At 49.9% G+C, this 20202-nt stretch overlaps 6 protein-coding genes across 6 annotated transcripts; 2 read left to right on the top strand and 4 right to left on the bottom strand.

The window, feature by feature from the left end:
- Positions 1-967: 967 nt before the first annotated feature.
- Positions 968-3402, bottom strand: TGAM01_v206989 (glutaminase A; the record flags this gene model as incomplete). Its single annotated transcript, XM_024549990.1, has 7 exons — positions 968-1317; positions 1377-1579; positions 1641-2393; positions 2456-2568; positions 2633-2790; positions 2842-3137; positions 3206-3402. The coding sequence occupies 7 exons, from the start codon at positions 3400-3402 to the stop codon at positions 968-970; spliced, it is 2070 nt and encodes a 689-aa protein (XP_024405299.1).
- A 3724-nt stretch (positions 3403-7126) lies between these two features.
- TGAM01_v206988 (hypothetical protein) lies at positions 7127-8952 on the bottom strand (the record flags this gene model as incomplete). Its single annotated transcript, XM_024549989.1, has 3 exons — positions 7127-7696; positions 7754-8631; positions 8688-8952. 3 exons carry the CDS (start codon positions 8950-8952, stop codon positions 7127-7129), a joined length of 1713 nt encoding a protein of 570 aa, XP_024405298.1.
- Positions 8953-11503: 2551 nt separating this feature from the next.
- TGAM01_v206987 (hypothetical protein) lies at positions 11504-12892 on the top strand (the record flags this gene model as incomplete). The annotated part of the gene is made up of 2 exons (XM_018810951.1): positions 11504-12294; positions 12364-12892. 2 exons carry the CDS (start codon positions 11504-11506, stop codon positions 12890-12892), a joined length of 1320 nt encoding a protein of 439 aa, XP_018655838.1.
- A 1592-nt stretch (positions 12893-14484) lies between these two features.
- Positions 14485-17065, bottom strand: TGAM01_v206986 (hypothetical protein; the record flags this gene model as incomplete). The annotated part of the gene is made up of 4 exons (XM_024549988.1): positions 14485-14861; positions 14929-16514; positions 16637-16848; positions 17021-17065. The coding sequence occupies 4 exons, from the start codon at positions 17063-17065 to the stop codon at positions 14485-14487; spliced, it is 2220 nt and encodes a 739-aa protein (XP_024405297.1).
- Positions 17066-17925: 860 nt separating this feature from the next.
- TGAM01_v206985 (hypothetical protein) lies at positions 17926-18231 on the bottom strand (the record flags this gene model as incomplete). Its single annotated transcript, XM_018810953.1, has 1 exon — positions 17926-18231. The coding sequence occupies one exon, from the start codon at positions 18229-18231 to the stop codon at positions 17926-17928; it is 306 nt and encodes a 101-aa protein (XP_018655840.1).
- A 1255-nt stretch (positions 18232-19486) lies between these two features.
- Positions 19487-19968, top strand: TGAM01_v206984 (hypothetical protein; the record flags this gene model as incomplete). The annotated part of the gene is made up of 2 exons (XM_018810954.1): positions 19487-19665; positions 19728-19968. 2 exons carry the CDS (start codon positions 19487-19489, stop codon positions 19966-19968), a joined length of 420 nt encoding a protein of 139 aa, XP_018655841.1.
- Between the last annotated feature and the right edge of the window lie 234 nt (positions 19969-20202).

Below are 20202 nucleotides of genomic sequence, written 5' to 3'. Positions count from 1 at the left end.
GCCACTCCCCTAAGGCGCGCCTAGCGTCGCCTGAGAGGGGCACTGCGCTCGGAACCCACTCCCCGCATTCCCCAAGGCCACGGCGGTCTCCTCTGAGTTAGAGCCAGGGCTGGCGCTCAGCGCTGCTGCACTCATCATCACCGTTGCATCATAACGTGATCAAGACTGGAGACTGTTGCTGCTATTGCTGCTATTGCTGCTCGCAATACATTGAAGCTATTCATGCTCCCCTAACCGAATCAAACCCAAATCCTCATTAGCAGCAAAAAGCGTCGTAATCCATCCTGCCGCCGGCTCCATCAATCTGCAGCTCCTGAGACAACCATCAACCATCGTCCCAAAACAAGCCACATTCATGCTCTGCCGCTGGGCCTCGCTGGCATGCAGATTGCAACCGGGCAACCCCATTGGGCGCTGGATCGATCACCAGGCACACAACTCGCAGATCTCGAACCACTTCAGACCAAGCCCACCCCTCCGGCAGCTCACCGACAATATGGCGAAATGCCTCTCCTTTGGCCCCCATCCATCCTGTGCGTATTTTACACGATGCTTCTTTTGTTTCTCTCTTGGCGTCTTAGCAGCGTCTAGTCCCTTCACGTGGGCTATTTGGACGGTAATAAACACGTCTGCGGCCGCTCAGTGACTTGATACAAATCCGTGTACATTACGTGGTTCCAAACACGCACCTGTAAGTCATAAGCAATGCATGATTAGATGCTGTATTCAGTCCTTTCACATCTGAGAATCGCCATCGTCATTAGCAAAAATGCCACAGTACTTTGTATATTCTTTCTCAGCTAATTTAGTTAAACGCAAGATCGTATTCCCCCTGGTTCTTACTCATCCCCATGCCTGTCACCCATAAATCCACATATCCAAAATAGGAAAAGAAATGGAAAAGGAAGAAAAATCTGCGGTGCTCATGACACCGGCCCCTCGCTAAAAAAAAAACAAAAGAGGCTGTTCATGGCAGCGCCAACAATGCAAACACACCGCCCACAACCGGCCGGGCGGTAAACTGGTTACCGGGATATTCTCCCGTGTTCGTGTCGTACAAGTCGGTAAATGCCCGCCACGTTGGAGTCTCGTTGATCCACTTGGCAATCAAGGAGATGAACATGGCCTTTGTGTCGGGCTTGGCTACTGCTGCAGCGAACAGTTCCCAGTCAGTCTTGGTGAGTGTGCCGCGCGTATCGAGAACAACTCCGTATTTATTGGCTTTGCTCTTGTAAAAATCGCTTTGCATATCGTAGACAGACTGGGGGATAAAGTTCAGTCCAAGAGCTTTGTCAGGGTAAATGTTGTATAACAATCCTTGTAGAGGTTGCTTGTTAGCAAAGACCAAAGCTGTAGCAGGGAGCTACAAAACTCACCATAAGTGGCTCCTGAATCATATTGCAGTACGCTGTGATTAGGGACAGACGCTCGGTTGATACCGTGGCGAGACCAGAAATTGAGATAATCTTTAGCAATGCTTGAGTACTTTCCAGATAGGTAACTGTGACCAGTTTGGTCGGCTATTTTCGACATGGCCTGCAGAGCAATTATACCTTTAATGGCGAGGTTGGTTTGGTTCCTATTGTCTCAGGGTAAGTATATACTTGGTTGGCTGCACTCTCAAGATATAGTCAACTTACGCAAGATGGCCTGCGAAATCATCCGTAGACAATTGGTTTGCTGGGATCTTGGCATCTTCAATCAAATACTCTGCCCACTGCACCATGAGCTGCCAATGCTCGTTGAGATAGTCTATGTCTCCTGTTTTCTGAGCGTAAGACAGCATCATGATAATCATATTGCCGCACTCTTCTAGGGGCATAGCCTCGTCGTTGCCTTGTGGGTAGCCAAGAGCTTGAGGGAATCTGCCCAGGTCGTGAATCGCATATTTATTCGGGTAGTGGCCGCTTTCTTGGTTCTCGAGAAGGGGTGATAGGGTGTATTTGATGAGATTTGGATCAAGATACAGCATGATTGGCCACGTAGGAAAGATTACATCAACCGTTTGGATATCGCTGTTGGAGCTGATTTCTTTAAGAAACACTCTGACGTTATCTGGAGTGCCTGTGTACTGGAGGGCTCCAAATGCCTGTCGGACGGCAAGACTGGTAATGGTGAGATAATCGTCTCCACCAGCCTTGATAGAGTCTTTCGCAATACGGTTGTCGAGATTAGTGGCATATTGGCTGGCGTAGCTGTAGTCCTTGTAGAAGAAAGGAACAAGTTCCGATTCATCAAAGTAGCTTGTCCAGAGTGACGGTACCTGCTCAGCAGAGCTACCTTGGCCTTGGAATAATATGGCATCTTGTTGCGCAATACCAATAGTGAAGAGAGTAGATGCAGAGCCCCCTCTCCCGACCGCACCAAGGTCGCGTGAAAAGGCAAATACGGGCCTATTGTTTTGGTTCAGTTACATATATCCTTTCAACTCGTTTTAGCAGTCACTAGCTCTTACCATCGATCGTTCACGGCACGATAGTTAGTGTCAATGGTATTGTCAAGTGTACCGTTGGATAGGAACTGGCCGCGGACCTCTGTATCCTGACCAATCTTGTACGTTACACCTCTCTAAAGTGCATTGTCAGCATTGGCTCCTAATGGTAACCGTACGGCAGACATCTAAACGACTCACAATATCACCAGTCGACCAATACCAGCTACCCCAAGATGCCTGATCGTTTGCCTCTTTAAAAGCGTCTTGGTTTTGGCGATAGAATTTGTGGGAAAGCACCCCGTCTGCCTCTTGGTGCTCCCATCGGATGATCTGTGAGCTCTCTCCAGATGCCCATTCTATAGGCTAGTTAAATTGTGCACTCTTAATCTACAAGTATGGCTACTTACCTCCTGACACATCGGAGTAGATTTGAACGTTGTGTGAACGCCCGTCTAGGGAGACAACCGAGATTTTGAGGTATGAAAACGGGACAGATTGTCTTCTCAGATCATCTGGGTAGACTGGAGAGAAGAACTCTGCAGCCATCTGGACAAGCCCTCCCACATTCATGGTAAAGGTCGTTCTAGTGGATGTGTATTTGAGTGACTGTTGGTTAACATTGCTTGCGCCGGGAGCCTCTCCCATCCAGTTGTAGGCTTTTCCGTCGACCTTGATGAAGCCTTGCCATGCTTGAATTCCTTGTCTGTAATTTAGTTTTTAGCATCCGCGAACTTCTTTTAAATTGAGCGGAACATAGTCGGTGGTGCTCACGTCCAGTACCTAGGCCATTGGCCAGCGAGGTAGCCGCTAGGATTTCCATCATTTGGACCATTGAGCCAAACGTTGAGATAGGGAGCTCGAACAGCCAGAGGAGCCGCAGGAGGGCGTGCCGGTTCAAAAGTTGAAACTGCGTTCGCGTGCCCTGCCAAAGCAAGGACAGCCGCCGTAGCGACTCGCAAGAGCTTCATAGTCGAATGTAAGCCGCAGACAGGTACTCGAAGCCGAATGATGTCTGGCTGAATCTAAAAAGAAAAGGAGGGGAAACGGATGCAGACAGCAGAGAGCATAAATACACGAAACCTGGAGCCGACACACTGTCAGTATTTTATAACTGAGTCGGGGTGTTCTTGAGCCGTACCAAAGGGATGAGAGACACACTGAGTGGGCCGTTGTTGATCTTATGACGATATAGCCGAGTGAGCTTGGCTGAAACGCAGCTGCATGCGAATGACCACAATAATGAGGCCTGAAAGAGCTTCTAGGAGAATATTTCTAATAGTAAAACCAAAGCTAACTCCTAACAAACGTGAAATACCACCACGCTGGCTCATAAAATGACCGCTGGGTATTTGTGAGAGTGGCGACGCACGGCCAACTGCAACCTCGCCGGCTTGAGACGTTGCGATGCTGTGTAGCGTAGCCTTGGCGCAACAACCAATCAATTCTTAGAAAAAGGTCTAGAATCCACGTTCTAACCACGATAAATGGTCAACTATCATAAGAGAGAAGAGCAAGTGATTAGCTCGAGCCGCAGAATTAACCCTGCTGTGAAGGTAAGGCAGGGAGAGATCAGGGCTTGGCTCATTTGGTGGCATGAGGATGTAGCATCAATCTCCGTTGGCAGTGCGCGTGATGCTTTCACTTGGCTTGGCTCAACTTACATGTATGTAACTGCAAGTTCTCATTCCAGCTCACGAAGTATACGCCGCAGCGGGCAGGTAGAACGAGGGCCAGGAGGGATCATGCAGTTATGTGTGAGCAAGAGCGGGGATGGACTTTGATGTCATACACGGCATCTGCGCTCAAACGGCAGTTTTCGGTACGGGGCCTAGGGTCATGAGACAAGGGCCTAATCCGCACCCAAACAAGATCAATGATCTCTCGCAATTGCCAAGATGCAGGCTCGCTACCCAGTGCTTTGCCGTCCTAGTGGATAAAACTGGTTGTTAGCCCCCAGCTAGCTGTGTTGCTGTGGACAATGGAGAGGAAGTTTAGTAGCGTGGCCGGCTGTGAGAAGCAGTAGGTACTTGCTTCGTGTATCGACATCAATGTCTCCTGGAAAGCCGTGGGTAGTGGCAGGGCAGCTCGCGGCTCGGTATAATGATGCGGCTCTGGAAGATTATTGGTTTCCCGTCCACGTTGTATGCAGCAGCTGCTATCCTTGAAGCCAATTAGACATTGTATCTCTCCAAGACCAGAGCATCCACCTATCAGCTTACCCATCACACTCACGATGCTACCGGCTAGCAGCGCCGAACGGCCCCTCAGTGGGCAATCTGTCTCACTGGTCTCCAGCGGATCCGATCCCCCGCAAACGGTCTCCGCAGTAGCAGCAAATGCGCACCGACGTATCGCGTCGCATCGTCCTAGCAAGAGCGCTACTGCGGGCGTAGGTAGGGAGAGTCGCTGTCAAGGGACACAGAAATATCGCGAGGACAGGCTTCAGCGCGAAACGTGACCCATCACACTCCTCTTTTTGCCCTAGTATGATCTGGCTTCTTCGCGGCATGAGCTTGATTTGTCGAATGCAGCTGCGTGTGAAATCCAACGTCGATGAGAGGTTGTGAAGAGGTAGAGCTTCTGCTGGTATGAAGTTGCCTCAAGACAGGTACGGCTCACGGAAGAATCTCTCTTCCGCCACTTTTAGACAGCGACCTCGCTCGGCTCTAATACTCTGTTGTGATGACTTGGATACTTTATTGTTTCTGCTTGTTTTCCAATTTCATTGCCCTTATTTCACCTGTATATGTCTAGGACAAAGCTCGCCCTTCCATCATGTCTTCTAGCTCTCCCCACCCTTGCTCCGCATCATGGGATCTCAGGTCCCAGCGTCTAGACTCCCCACTGCCGATCTCTTCAAAGGCTTGCCCAACGCGAAAACATTAGCAACGAGGTCACGATATGGCCTGCTCAAAATTTAGTCAGTCATGGTCCAAGAGACGTCGCGTGCCGCCAGATGTAACCCTACCCTCATTAAGCTTCAATTTAGGCCATATCTTGGCGCGACTCATCACAGCCTGCAATCGACCGAGCCTCAAGAAAAAAAAAAGTACTAGTTTTCTATAAGCGAGATTCTCAATAGGAAACTAGACGGGCTGCTCAAAGCCATCTTGTACAACTTCATATGCAGAGTGTCTTTCTAGAAGAAAGCCAGCAGCATAGCTGTTAGTCCATGCAGTGATCTGCATGCTTGGCCCTACTCACAGGCCTCTCGTACTCGCCAGTTGTGAGCCAATCGCTTTATACACCTGAGATACACAACAGTTCACGACTTGCCCATATTCAGTTGACTTCTCAGAGAGTAGTGCCAGCTTTGATGAATCAATATACGATCATGTATTCTGTGCCATGTGGTGCCCCTTGCATCAACGCACCACTCCCAAGCCAGACACGCCATATGGCGATTGAGACTGGAATGCTTGCTGCGCCAACATGAAATTACGAAACATGAACGAGTCAAGCAAGGGGCTAAAAAAAACCACGTCCAGAGTGCCACTTTGCCCAAAACCCCTGTCGATCAGATCAATTGTTTGAAACAAAAGGGCATTGTCTTCGTTACTCCGAAGATGGTCGTCTGCTGGCTTCTCAACGTTTCGCGTGGAAGGGAGAGTTGCCATGCTGAGACACCTCTCATTACCTCCTCCCTAAATGCTTCACTATAGGAGAGGTTCTAATAAGTAACTTACCTGGAGCAGATATGACCAAGCCATCGTCCCACCTTCTGCTCTACTTACAATAGTGAGCGTGGCTCTAATTTTAGATCCCTTCAAAGGGATCACTTGGTATACAACAAGATCATTATTGCGTCCTAAGACCACAATGTGCTCAATCGTCACTTGAAGATGCCTCATGTTGTATGGCCGGGATAACGGAGATTGAATACTAACAGCCATGGACTGTTTCATCAGACTGCAGTCTGTATTGTTTCTATCCTGTTTTATAAAAACGGCGTATGTATATTTCTTTAATAACATTAAAAAGAGCAATTGCCCACGAGGCTCTCCAACGATAGCGCGACAGCATTGTCGTCGGTAGTTGAGCCTCGGTCCAAACACGCCGTCCCAGCGATGGCGTAGAAGCACTGTCGCTGTCGAGATTTCTCATTCCGTACACATTCCACTCGTTAGACAGCGGGTATTAAACGCTGATGGGGTATCATAAACTATAAAAAGCAAAAAATGGATGCAAAAAGAATTAGAGAATACAAGTGTCGCACTCAAGCCTCTCCATACAAGAAGGAGACGGCACATGTAAGTAATGTTGCGGGTGCCGAGGCATACGTTGCGAGATCCCTTGAAAACAGCCTAGAAGGGTAACGCGAGAGCATTGCCACAACCAGGCCCTTCTCGAGTTCATCTCGCTTTGCCCTCTGGAAAGTAGCGTGATGGTGTTGTCACCTTAACGGTCAAGGCAGCAACCCACCAGTGGCTGCCTCAAGCGAAAAGGCGAGTGTGACCATAAAGAGGGGTCGTAGAGGCGGCTGAAGAATAAAAGAGTGTATATCAAGGATGCCCGGTATAAGTGGAGAAGGCCCTCGAATAAAGAAAAAGCAAAATGGCAGGTTGAACTACCCATGCACGAATGGTAATTTTGGGGAGGTGAAGACGTCGTCAGTGCCAAGTTATCATTGTTGAAGGCCAAATCTTGGCTGCTGTTGCTGCCTTGAGTGATGACGCCTCACACGCGGGCGATCTAAACTTCTTGGGTTCGCCGGGAAAGCTTCCCGAAGCCGCGCTGCGCAGCTTCTCGTCTTGCTGCGCCATCCTCGAGCGCATTGGGAGAACCAGTGTTGTTAAGCCTGGAGCTAGGAGGATTTCCCACGACCTTTAGCAGGATCAGCATGACCAGGGAGCTAAGGATGCTGATGCCGAGAATTCCAATCATTGTAAGATTGCTCTTACGGAATCGATGGGGCCCCGGTTTGGCATCCTCAGGCCACCCGGTGTACAGAGCATATGTGGTGGTGACACTGCCCAGGTTTCCCAAGCCGGATACGAGAGCTGTTGCGGCTGCCACACCAACTTCACCATGCCGGCGTTGGAAGATTTCCGAAGTCCACGTCATGCAAATTGGGACGGTTGGTCCTAAACCGAAGCCCACCATCAGAAGGCCTCCATAGCGAGCCCACCCGTTTTGAACAGCAAAAGTAGTTGTCAATAAGCCGGCGATCTGGATGCAGACGGCTGCTGAGAAGAAGAAAGGCCTTAGGCGATGAAAGCGGTCGGAAAGTGGCGTAACCAGGAGGATAGCGATCAAGTCCATCTAGAGGATACAATGTTAGGAGCAATAGGTGGATGGGGAGAGATGCAAGAGACTTACAATCCAGATAGGAGCAAAGAGTAAGCTAACGACAATGTCGCTCGCCTGTGGTTGGATTGAGGCAATGATCACAGATCCATAGAGCTGAGTACCGATTCCGACTCCGACTACTCCAAAGTACATCAGGCATAGAGGCCACAGCCGCCAGTCAAGCAGCACAAGGCAGAGATCCTTGACGCCCCATGGACGAGCATGATACACGCGTCTGAGCTCAGAGTAATGAACTATGGCGTCTTCACCTTTGAGAACTGGAGGGGTGGCCGGAAGCCACTTGAACAGGCCGGTACGCTTCCTCTCCTCGCCTGGCGCCAGGGGTCTGTCAGGCAGCCACCATAGCAGCACAAAGCTCAAGACGACGGCAACGAGCCCGTAGATGAGAAACATCCACCTGAAGCCAACCAAGCCTCCATCGCCATCCATGAGTTGGAATCCCGCCGAGACGAGGCCGACCACAGCCGCAGACACCTGCGAGGCGGTGAAGTACATGCCAATTCGCTTGGCTGTTCGAGATGGCGGATAAAACAGGGTCAGATAAAATGCCATGCCCGGCCACATGCCAGCGATTACCAAGCCCAGGAGGAAACGTAGCAGTTTGAGGCTCGCAGGGGACTGCACAGCCGCGAAGCATGACCCGACAACCCCAGTGGCAAAGACGATTCTAGCCATCCAGACTCGGGGGCTGAGCTTGCTCATAATGAGATTTGATGGGAAATCAAAGATGACGTAGGAGACATAGAAGAGCGCAAGTGCGGTAGATACATCTTTGGGGGTGAGCCCAAGGACGGTCTCCAAGTCATGGCCCACGTCGCTGTTCATGGTCTGAGCAATGCCAATGTTGGAACGAATTGCTGAGCAAAGAAAGTACAGAATCCAGAAGGCTGGGGTTAAATTAGCGAGGCTTTTCTCATGACTGAGCTAAGAAGTAGATTTATACTGACGAGGGATAATCCTGAGATCAATTTTTCTGGCAGGGAGTCGGAGTTAGCTGGCAAATATTCCATATAAGACTGAAGATGAGGCAAAGCCCAATACCTGTAGACCTTCTCCACCGTTTCGCTGTCGTAGTCGGCCGGCCGGAGATCGCCCCCATCTCGACTCTCGGGACCACCATGAGATGATGCCGAGGGAGAGAATACCACACTTTCGGTGGTGTTTGGGTTTTTAGAATCGCCATCAGGCGGAGCTGCTTGAGAGGCCATGCTTGGACGGCGCTCAAACGCTGCAATGAGGGGCTTATTTCCGACCGGCGCGACGATAAGAGCTCTGTAGACGAAAAGGCCGCAAAATATGCTCAAATAAGAACAGAGCCTCTTAGAATAAATGAAGCTATATGAGTTTTCAAACTTGGAAAAAGTGAGTAAACGAAGCACAAGAAAAAAATCAGAGAACGTTGGAGGAGAAGGATCCAGAGCTAGAAAAAAAAGTGGGTGACTCGATCTTGCCGCGATTAACCATCTCTCAACAATTTTGCGCTGTTTCCAACGATAGCCGAGGGCTCTAACGGGACGGCGCCAGGGCCAAGGATATACAAGGGCCGAGACCGGAATTTTTCACAGACTATGGATATGAGCTATTGGCAGTCTAATCAGATATTATGCACGAGATAGACAGGCTTTTTTGGCTCTCTATCCTGCTGCATGGGCGATATCAGATGATGGCAATAGGTAATTGGTGCTGTCGCATTCCCAAGCTCGGTGAAGCTTCCTGTGGCTCGGCAATCGGATCTTGATAAGACATGCGGGTCCACAGCATCGGATGCAGCTCAAAGGACGCTATACTCGCATAATAATAGCATACAGTATGTGTATGGACGTCAAGCTGTAGAAAGATTGTAATTGGCCTTGTGTATCTCAAAACGATCAGATATATTTCAATCCCTGGATCTTATTTCGCGTTTTGTACCATGGGGGCTCGCTTCAGAAGCTCATGGTTTGCAGGTCTGTAATAGCGGATACAGCTCTAATCCTCACTCTAATATTGGGCGCTCCGTAATTGTGGGCAGCACTGATTCAGCTTGCAGCTTTGTTATTTCTGCCAACCTGCTCGCTTGCTTTCTTGTCTCAAAATAGTACTGCTGTTCGGCTCACAATCTCGTCTTATGTCTTATAGATGTCTAAGTGCTTTGATGCGGTGATTTACAGTAGATGCTCCAGTGCAAGGTAATCACCATATGCGTCTAGTCACACTGTGCACGTCTGCAAATCCCAGCTCGTGATTCTGTCCCACCGCTGCTGTGCCCTTGCATCGTGTCTGCCTGAGGATCTAATCTGCCAGCCTCACCTTCTGTTCTGCATGCGTAAATGCCTGATATTCAAGTCATCATCTCCAACAGCCTCGTTTTCAATCCACTCGGTTTTTGCGGCTCTGCTGGCAGAATTTCTTTCTCAAAGACATTCAACCCGCCTCAAGCCAAAGATTCTCAACGTCTCATAAAGCTGTCTTTGCCTAGAGCCTCTCACTGACTTTGCCGTCTACGCCTCACACAGTTGGTCCTGATGCCTGTTCCTCCGTACAAGGCGACTGCCAGATCTCTATCTAGGTCATGCGGGAAATGGCCCTCCAATTTTCCGCATTTAACACGGAGTTTGTCATAGTTACGCACGCACAGAGTTATTTGCGGAACGTTTGTACCCACCGCCTGGAGTATCTCGTGTATATCAAGTGACCACGAGCAAGGTGAAAAGGGGGGTAGCAATCTCATCCAAAGGACTTGGTTGGTCATGCCTTACTCTCTGAACGATGTTGGCTGGATTTCTCATTACTCCCATCTCCAGGCTGTACAACATGGGTTAAGCCAAGAAGGACCACCATCAGCTTGCCAAATAGGCATCGCCGCTCAGTAGGATTCGTCCTTCCGCTATGGATAACGTGGGGAGAATGCCAGGGGCACATGGGATGCCAGAGGCTTTCTCAAAGTCCTGCATAAGCCTCGAGGATCTTCGGCCTCGGCAGACTTTTAGCAGCCATCCATCAGCCTCCTGTTCATGAATCAGGCCGACGGCCACCTGGAAGCTGAAGCATTCGTTGGCCAGCTTCATCCTTTTCCCAGCCTAGCGCCAGCCAGCCAAGGAACACGACCAGCTGGGTTTCATCTTACGAGGCCCTAAGCTTTGAGTAGGGCGTTCCGGCGTGAATGGCTTCTCTTTGTCTAGGCAAGCAAGCATACAGCTGTCAATCAAAGCTGGGGCGAGATATGCCTGGCGCTTGCTATTCACAAAGGAGGTCATGTCAAGCTATTGGACCTCCCTGGTTCACACAAAGGTGCCATACCAAAGCTAGCAGTGCCTCGGTTGCCGCCTGGTCGACCAAACAACAAATCTCTCGAGCCGTTATGCATTTCTCTACCGGGCGCAGCGCATTCTGGCATAGTTTGCCCCGCGTGCGTCATGAATTTCCCAGTGAGTCACTCGCTTGGTGAGCGCACCAAGATGGAGGCCGCGGGCTGAGTATCTTTCATCTAAACCCAGTCACTCTGGAGACATCAACCTTCGGTGCCTAAAAGAGCTCGGGACTTATTAAAGGGCCGAGGTAGCGCATTCGGTCTCACGGTTTATGGATAGATTGAAGCTTCAAGAGGGAGCTCAAAGAAACAGGCAGTCAACAGTGGAGTCTTTACAGCCAAACAAGCTCAGCCACGACAGCCAGCCACGACAACTCCTCGCCACAGCTCCCCTGCCACAGCTCCCCTGTCAGCTAACTTGCCACAAGTGCCCTGCCACACCACGTGATCGCGGGGCTGACTAATGACCAATGACCTGCTCTCTGGGCGGAGCTGAAGAGGGCCTTGTGCAAAACATTCATACCAGAATTTTCAGGCCATCATCCCGACCTCGAACTAAGAGTACCAGCATCGACATCCGGCCGAGCTGCAGTTCACAGGCCGCAGAAACCACAAGCCAACGGCCAGCTGCCGCTCTTTGCCCTGGAGGCCGCACCGCAAGCGCAGCCTCTGCGCCCTCGTCACCTGGAGCGTCAACATCGCCGAGTCTCCAGCACATCGTTAAGCTTGAAGTGCTGTGTCGTCACCCAAAACTCCAGCTAGGGTACATCTCCGACTTACACGCCACCATGAGCGTCGCATACGAGCCTCGATCCTTTATTCATGAGGGCGCCTATCCCCCCATAGGCGACGAGCATGACCATGCTGCCGAACAACGCTTCACAGACTCCGATGTTGCCGAGCATCTCAGCCATTATACCGCAGAAGCTTCCATGCTGCCGGATGACAGAGGCGTCATGGGGGACGAAAGAGATATTCTAGCTGATGACGATGCTGTCGTTCAAGAAGCAGCTCAATTAGATCTCGATACACCAGAGTTCTCATCGCCACTCCAGGTTGCACTACATGCGCCGCCGCTACCAGATTCCATGCACGAACACAAAGAGCTCCCACGAATCGACATATCCTCTCCGTCATCGCGAATAAAGCCAATCATCAAGCCAGAGCGCGAAGTTCACAAGAAATCGGATGGGAAATTTCATTGTCCTCTAGATGACTGTAAAGAGGAAGTTCGTGCATTCTCGCGCAAATGCGAATGGAAGTACGTGAATCCCCAGTCCCCCTCCCCCACCATCGGCCAAGTTCAAAACTAACCTCATACGCCCTGTAGCAAGCACATGGACAAGCACGAACGCCCTTATCGCTGCCCGGCCGAAGGATGTGAAAATCTTCCTGGCTTCACATACTCTGGTGGCCTCCTCCGACATGAGCGAGAGGTTCATGGCAAGCACGGCGGCCCTAAGAACACTGTCAACTGTCCGCATCCCAACTGCAAGCGACATACTGGCAAAGGCTTCTCTCGACAGGAGAATCTTAATGAGCATCTTCGCCGAGTACATACCAACATGGATACATCGGCATCTCCTGTTGAGGCCGCCGCCTCTCCTGACGACAATGAAAGCGAGAAATCTGGGACGAAGCGAAAACGCCGTCTGAGTAGCCAAGGCGGGGACGAGCTTTCTGATCTTCGCGAGGAGATCAAGCGCGTACGAGAGGAAAACGAGAGGCTCAAGTCCGAGGTGGACCAGCAACAGGAACACTCTCTATCTATGATGGCGCAAATCGCGGAGCTCCAAGATGCGCTAAATCATAGCCTTAATCCTCATGGACTCGGAGCCCCCACGGCACAGATGATTTAGGAACCTCTATCCGATGCGCTTTGCTCCTCCGGCATAAATGTGTCAGTTGAGACACTAGACTACGATATATCGACACAAATCCCATGAGACTCACAAAGCACAAACTCCCCGCTCTGTATTTTTTACCCCCTTCATCTCAACTCTTCCCCTCTTCTCATTTTTACACATATATATCCCATCTCTCACGAAGACAAAACATATAATGCATAGACTAGTCTCCTTTCCCCCTTTTCCCCTTTTCCCCTTTTCACGAACACTTTTGCTTCGTCGTTTTCCCCCAATCTGCGGGGACGATCAATGGGGTCTACTGCCACCAATACAGTGAACGCATATCAGGAGCTTACGGATCTTTTTTCTCCCCTTTCGTTTCTTTTCATATCATTTTTTAAAATTATGGAGGTTGTCTCTGTTACTTAGAAGAGAGACATTATCTTTTACACATATATTCCCCCAAGGCGTTTTACAGGGTATCAGGAACAAGGTGACAAGGGGAAATACGGGCATCCACGATATCCCAAGGTTTTGTTTTTACGCTTTCGCTGCATTTGAAAGAATGGCTAAAGGTTTGGGGTATTTGCCGGAGAAAACAGATCCTCCGGAAGGGCAGGCAAATGGACATGACTTTGATATAAGGATGAACCGTGGAAGAAGGAGAGGTTCATCCTGTGTATAAGTGTTATACAGCGCTGGTTTTCTCTTTTTCTTTTTCTTTTTCTTTTTATGTAACTTAGATTCACTCACCTCTACGTGGTACTGGACTTGGCACTAAAGACGAACCTCTTTTCTTCACGGTGGTTCAAACCATTCAAATATACCCACTTCTCTGTACTTGATTTGCTTCTATTTTCAAATAATCGTGATGGTTTGAACACTGGGTATTTAACATTGATAGTCCAACTTTTAAAGCTATCAACTTAACCCCCAATAGCGATCTTATCAAAGAACTAGGAAAAGGAATTAATATAACGAGCGCACGAATGATCACAGCGTGATGGACTCGCAAAGCTTACAAAAATCTCACTTGTATAAAATTTATATTCCAATCTCTGTTTTCCCCCCCTCCATGCCATACTCCTCCCAATGCAAAAAAAGAGAAGAAAAAAAGAAATACAAAAGCACCAAAGCGAAAAGGCCCGACCCATCATCAGATATAAACGCTTCAAAAAATCATCCCATAGAGAAAACCAAAACGTTTTTCTTCCTCCCATTTGCTCATCATCATTCTATATACCACACACGCAATACGATCTCGTCAGCGCGGTCTCAAATTTTTCCTTCTCCTCCTCAATCATTGCATTTTCTTTTGCGGGCTCGTATGATGAAGTCTCCTTTTTTCCTCCTCCTCCTCTATTAATTTATCTCATGCTCTTTCTTTCTGGATTCCTCCGCTTTTTCTCTCTTCATGTTCCAATTCATCACTCTTCTTCTCTCAAGACTGACGACTCTTTGCTTTCTCATAGTAACCTCAAACATGACCCGTAAAAAAACTTCCTCCTTTTGGCTCTCTACGAGATTGAATATGAAGAGGGGGGAAAAGGTGGGGAGAAAGCACAGCATTTCAGCTCCTACCATCTCACCCCATGCCGTATGACCTACACAGCATGAATATAATTGGCTGGGACACTGGCTGTCACGCCAGCCTTTTCGACTTCCGCCCAGCCGTCACCGGGATCATCCTTGATCAGCACAAAACGCTCGCCCTCCGTCATGGAATGCTCTGCTTCGCTCTGTGCCACGTAGTCATACAGGGCCTCTACGTATCGCAGCTTCTTGGCGCCTCGCTTGGGCGCCACTGCAGGGCCCTTCTTCCTCGAAGCGGCGGCTATTGATGATGTGGTTGACGTGGAGTAAACAGAGGAAGGACGGGCCGATGCTGCGGGTGTTGATGGCGCAATGTTGACATCGATGTATGTCGCTGGTACGAGACCTTCCTTATAGCCATCGCGGACCTTGACCCAGCCAGTACCATCTATAAGGCACAAAGATATTAGTCTTCAAAAGTTTTCAAAGGAGAAGGGAGATTCGTCAGCACTCACCATCTGCTTCCAAAACCACCACTTCTTTGCCTTCTGCCACTGAGAGCTCTCCATCTCCACCGGCATCGAACTGATAAAGCATCTTGCCCTTCTTTTCTTCCTTTTCTACAATGCCATTCATGCTACCCGCTGGTGCATGCGAAATATATGCCGTGGGAGGAGGTGCAATTACTCTGTTCCTCTTCGGGGGAGCCGCACCACCAACTGCAGCAACTGCAGCAGCTTTGGCGGTTGCCGCAACAGGAGTGGTCGCTTTGGGTGGCGTTTCCGAAGGTGTATCTTCTGATGGCGTCTGTGGTGCAGACACGACGGACTGTCGTAATGACTGTGAGCTTGCCGAGTTCATGGTATTGGATCGCGTGAGGTTGTCTTCTGAAACGTGCGCTGGGGATCCTGCGTCAGGTGCGAGAAGCCTGTTAGTGGCAGCCTGGCGCTCAGCCTTGATCTTCTTTCGCTCTTCCTTGTTCAGCTCGCCAGGGCAGTCCGCAGGCACCTTCATCTCGCACTTGCTGTGGCATGTGTAACCGCAGTCTCGACAGTCAAATCCCTTTGCGCTCAAGCCCCAGATGCGATCTCCACACAAGTCGCAGTTGGTTGGTATCTTGAAGGTTTGGCTCTTAAAGTTGTGATTTTTAGCCCCCAGCGTAACGTCACCAACTGCAGAGGTAATGGTGGTAGTTTCAACTTCAGCGGTAAGTCGCTTCTGGTCCACAGCAATGAGACTTTCTTGCATAGCGAATAGTGCGCGGATAACTTCAACTTCATCCTTCTTCTCTTTGCCCTCCCGGACACGTTGCTTGAGCCGCTTAACGGTTTCGACTTCTCTTCGTTGCTTGTCCACCTCTCTCCGGAGCTCACCTAGCTGAGACTTGGATTTCGTTAGTACGTTGCGTAGGTAAATCTTGGCCGTCTCATCCACAATCATGAGGTCGTCATCGTGCCAGACAGGGCTCGCTTCGAAGACCTTGTCCGGCGGCTCGTGAAAGGCGCCCATGTTGTGACGCATATACATCATGGAATCTAGATGGGGCAGGTTCCTCTGGATTTCCTTGCCTTGGTGCTCGATGAGTCCGTTGCTCTGTTGGAGCATGGCAGACTCCAGCCGAGTTGCCACGTCCCACAAAAAGTTGAGCTTCAAGATTCTGAATTCATTCAAGTCTTGCAAGCTGTCCATGACCTCTGGGATGTATTCGTGGTAGTATTTTTCCTTTTGCTTGTTGGTGACGTTGATGGCGATGAGGTAGGTGTTTTTGGCGTTGTTCATGTCAAAGAGCTGCTGTTGGTAAGCACTCTGTGCTTTGGCCTTGTCGGCATGCGATTCGGTCTTCTTGCGCTTGCTCTCGAGGTCTTGGCATGTGTTGTCGTATTTGCCTTTGACTTTGCGCAGATCGGCATAGCAGGCATCGCGGCCAGCTTCGAGCTTATCGGCATATTCGGAATGGCGCTTACGCAGCTCGTCGAATCGGGCGTTGTAGAACTTTAGGGGTTCAGCGACCTGGGAGATAAGGTTACTCGCATAGCGATCGTGCTCGACGGCGCGAGATTCGAGGGTGGTGAGCTGAGTAGACCATGTGGTTAGGGAAGCACTATTGGCGCAGCATTGTCAGCGCCTCTTCACAACGTGTCATATCACGCCCAGCACAGCGCATATCCGCCACACATATGCCGCGCTCTCCATCTCTGCTTGTCGGAATCTCTCGGGACTCACCTCTCAAGAGAGCCAGGCGTCAAGGTCGGGTTGTCGCCAACGCTCAGGTTGGAGATTTTCTTGTTCTTCTTCTCAAAGTACTTCTTGGCTAGCGCATCGAGCTTTGCGCTGTATTCCTTTTCGATGGCGGCTCGCTCGCGGTAGAACTGCTGAATTTCGTCGAGCCAGGCGATTCCGTTGTTGACCCAGGCGTTGGCGGATTTGAAGCCGTCCTAGAAATCGCAGTATTGGTCAGCATCGCGCGCAGAAGATGTACCATGATGGCGGTTCCCAGCAGCTTCAGGGTGAGCCCCGGCTGCTGCTGTCTCCTGCTTGTCACCGTCTTGCCCTGTACTGTCTTCCGCAGCTGCCACGGCCCTTCCATCACCAAGCTCACGCACGCACCTTGAGCTCTGCGCCAAAGGTAGGCGCAGTGTCCACCTCGGCCATGGCGGGAGAAGCACAAAGACGCCTCACTGACACTGACGATGGTTTCGAATCGCGGCGCAAGTCATGCAATGCCGGCGTCTGGCCATGCACGCACAAGGTCACCAAGGCTGAGGGAGGCTAACGCTGGCAAGGCTCCAGCAACGTCGTCTCGCGAGTGGAAATGCAGCGACTGGCCGTTCCGGAACGTGGGGAAAAAGAAGGTCAGATGTGAGATGGTCTTCGGCAGGATGGGGGGGAAGAGACGACACACGCGGCGTTTGCGACTTTATTGGGGCGCAGCTTGGAGTTGGTCAGGCAACTGGGGCGGGCAGCTTTCAGGGGGCTGCGGCGCTAGCTGGCGGCGGTTGGGCCCTGCAACGTGCTGAGTACCCCGCCAAATCTTCAGCGCTTCCCGCTCAAGCTCGGCGGCGCTACGGCGAAATGGGCGGAGCTGCTGTCTTATAGACGATGCTACTGGAAAACTACATTGATGTATACAGTATCAGATTAAGGATATATTGGATTTTCATGTCCCATTGTCAAAGGCCATTAAGACAAAGAAGGGGGGCAGACATATAAGATGCTGCAATACCGTGTGCATACATAACGTTCAGCTAATCGTACATTGTGCAGGAATATTCCTGGCTTATGTGCCCTCCATTCGCCACCTCCACGTAGACTACAGTGGGTATAATTCAGGTGCTATCAATTGTTATCCAAGCTGCTGCATATCGCTATTTCAATGTAACCAATGCGCTTCCTCCTGTATCCTTTCCACTTGATTTGAATGTCCTTTTCCATCCTTTTTCTTTCCTTTTTGTTTTCTCACCAGCATTGTGCTTCTCGTTTCGTCGTGTCGATTCCCAGTCATCAGCCCCATGTCAGCGCGTCTCCAGGTTAGACGCCGCAACTCGACTCGGTTCCACCGTATGGCTCTCAACCCAGCACGACACGCCGTCCGGTGTATCCCACCGCGCGGGCTCAAGTGGGGAGATGTGATGCTTGTCGGGGCCATGCGTAGGTGACTCTTGTAGTAATTCGATGCCCGCTTGTGTAGCTTGGAACAGACAGTCCCGGTTGGCGTCTTGTAGCTCTTCGAAGATGCCGAGGACGGAGACGGATATGCCGTCTTGGTGGATGATGATGTGGACACGGCGGTCTCTATCGTGGGGCGCTCGGTATGCCATTGAAGCTTTGAGTTGCTCTCTTTATGTTGTGGGCAAAGAAAATAGTAATGTGCTTCTTCGTAGGCGTTGCTTGAGCATAAATACGGCGAGTAGTTGTGATGATGATGATGATTCTTGGGGGTTCTTCTTCTTGCGAGCTCAACTTGCGGGAGGCACATGAGTGATCATCCTCGAATATTCTATGACGTAGGGCACTACACCAAACAAGCCAATCTAGATAGATCTGTTGCTATCGATAACCAAATAGTACCAACAACGGTAGCTCTGCATAGCCCTCTATGCAGGGAATCCTATGTGTATTACAGCGTTGATGTTGATCATTCGTGGCGTTATTTTGAAGTCATCTTTGTTTTGCTGTTTTCATCTTTGAATCTGCTAGTTTTGGCTAATACGGCGAATCGAGATCCGTGACGACATCAGCGCAAGCTAAATTCTGAGTTTCGTTTCGGACTGTTTCCTGCTTGAGATGACCCCTAAAAGGGTCTGTGGGGTAGCTTGTGCTTAAGTACTAACTACAGTGCTGTACTGCTTAATGATAGGTGCATATGTGTCTTTTCTGAGCTAAATCAAATCAGGGTCTTGGTCGTCTCGGGGCTCTTCAACTCGGTGGAACGAGCAGAGCATATTCAGGGCGTCCCTAGTATTGTCCCGCTGCCGAGCCAATTATCCACAAATAGGCAGTGCGGATTGGTGCCCAACAAAGAGGGGTTGTCTCGACATGTTAATTCCTAGCGCCGCTTGTTTGGAAACAAAAGCTCCATGTCTAAATAACACTTCAATCACTAATACACGCTGCACTTACCCTGTAAACCAGTCAATCGTAGTATCAAGGGCGCGCCTTGGTTGGCTAGTCTGTCCTTTAGGCCAATAGGAAGCCGCTTGAAGCCGCAGCCTCGCTCGTGTATTAAAACCACATGTATACACAGCTTCTCTCCACCATTGTTTGTTTCCAGGCATCATAACCCAATTAGCATTCCGAGCTTGCTCTTCATAGCTTCAAACAGAGTAAGACAAATCCCTCGGCTGTACATTAGCGCGCAGCCCTCTGTCCCTCTCCCGCCGCAATGCAATGCAACCATCCCACATGCATCTCTGTTGACCACTGCTTATGCCTTTCCTTTCCTTGAGCCCCTTGAGCCGATACTGCACGTCAGCCCCTCTCAATACACCGATACTTACTCTTGTCCTTTCTCTTGCTTACAGATCTCTCTCGCTTTTTGCGGGATACTATAAAACCCTCTGTTAACCCCCCACCATGGCCTCCAGGATTGCCACCCGTCGATTTCTTTCGCCCTTTTCCCGAGCTCAATTCCAGCGACCTTCTTTTATCCGCACAATGGCCACTTCAGAGGTTCGCCGCCCATATGAGTTTCTGGTCATTCTCCCGGACAAGCCTGGCCCCGAGGTGCGGAAGAGGCGTCTTGAAGTGAGAGCGTACGTACATACTCCCTCGGCGATGCAAGTAAATCACCTTGAACTGACTATGTGCAATACAGTCAACACTTCAAAGACATGACTCCTACACTTGATGGAGGCAAGCTGAAAATGGGCGGTGCCATTCTTCATGACGTTCCTGTGAATGACGAAGGCGAAAACATGGATTTTGCTGGCTCAGTCATGATCTTGGTCGCAGAGTCCGCAGAGGAGGCTAAAAACATGCTCAAAGACGACATCTACGTCAAGGCAGGTGTATGGGATTTTGAAAAGGTGAGAATGACTGTAGCTGTTCTTCATTAAGGCTAGAAAGACTGACATTACACACCAATCAGACCCAAATCTATCCCCTAAAGTGCGGGTTCAGATTCCCCTTGGAATGAAGGAAAGAGAAGCAATGTATAGATAACAAGGGTCGTGATCGGTTCATCTTATCAAAACAAAGAAGAACTCACCACCCCCACACAAACACAAAACACAAAAAACAAAAAAAAAAAAAAAAAAAAAAAAAAAAAAAAANNTCGTGTTTTTTTTTTT

Source organism: Trichoderma gamsii (genome assembly GCF_001481775.2).
Source record: "Trichoderma gamsii strain T6085 chromosome Unknown Scaffold_24.2, whole genome shotgun sequence".
NCBI lineage: Eukaryota > Fungi > Ascomycota > Sordariomycetes > Hypocreales > Hypocreaceae > Trichoderma > Trichoderma gamsii.
Note: the sequence above shows the minus strand (reverse complement) of the source record. Positions and strands in the feature narration are given on the sequence as shown.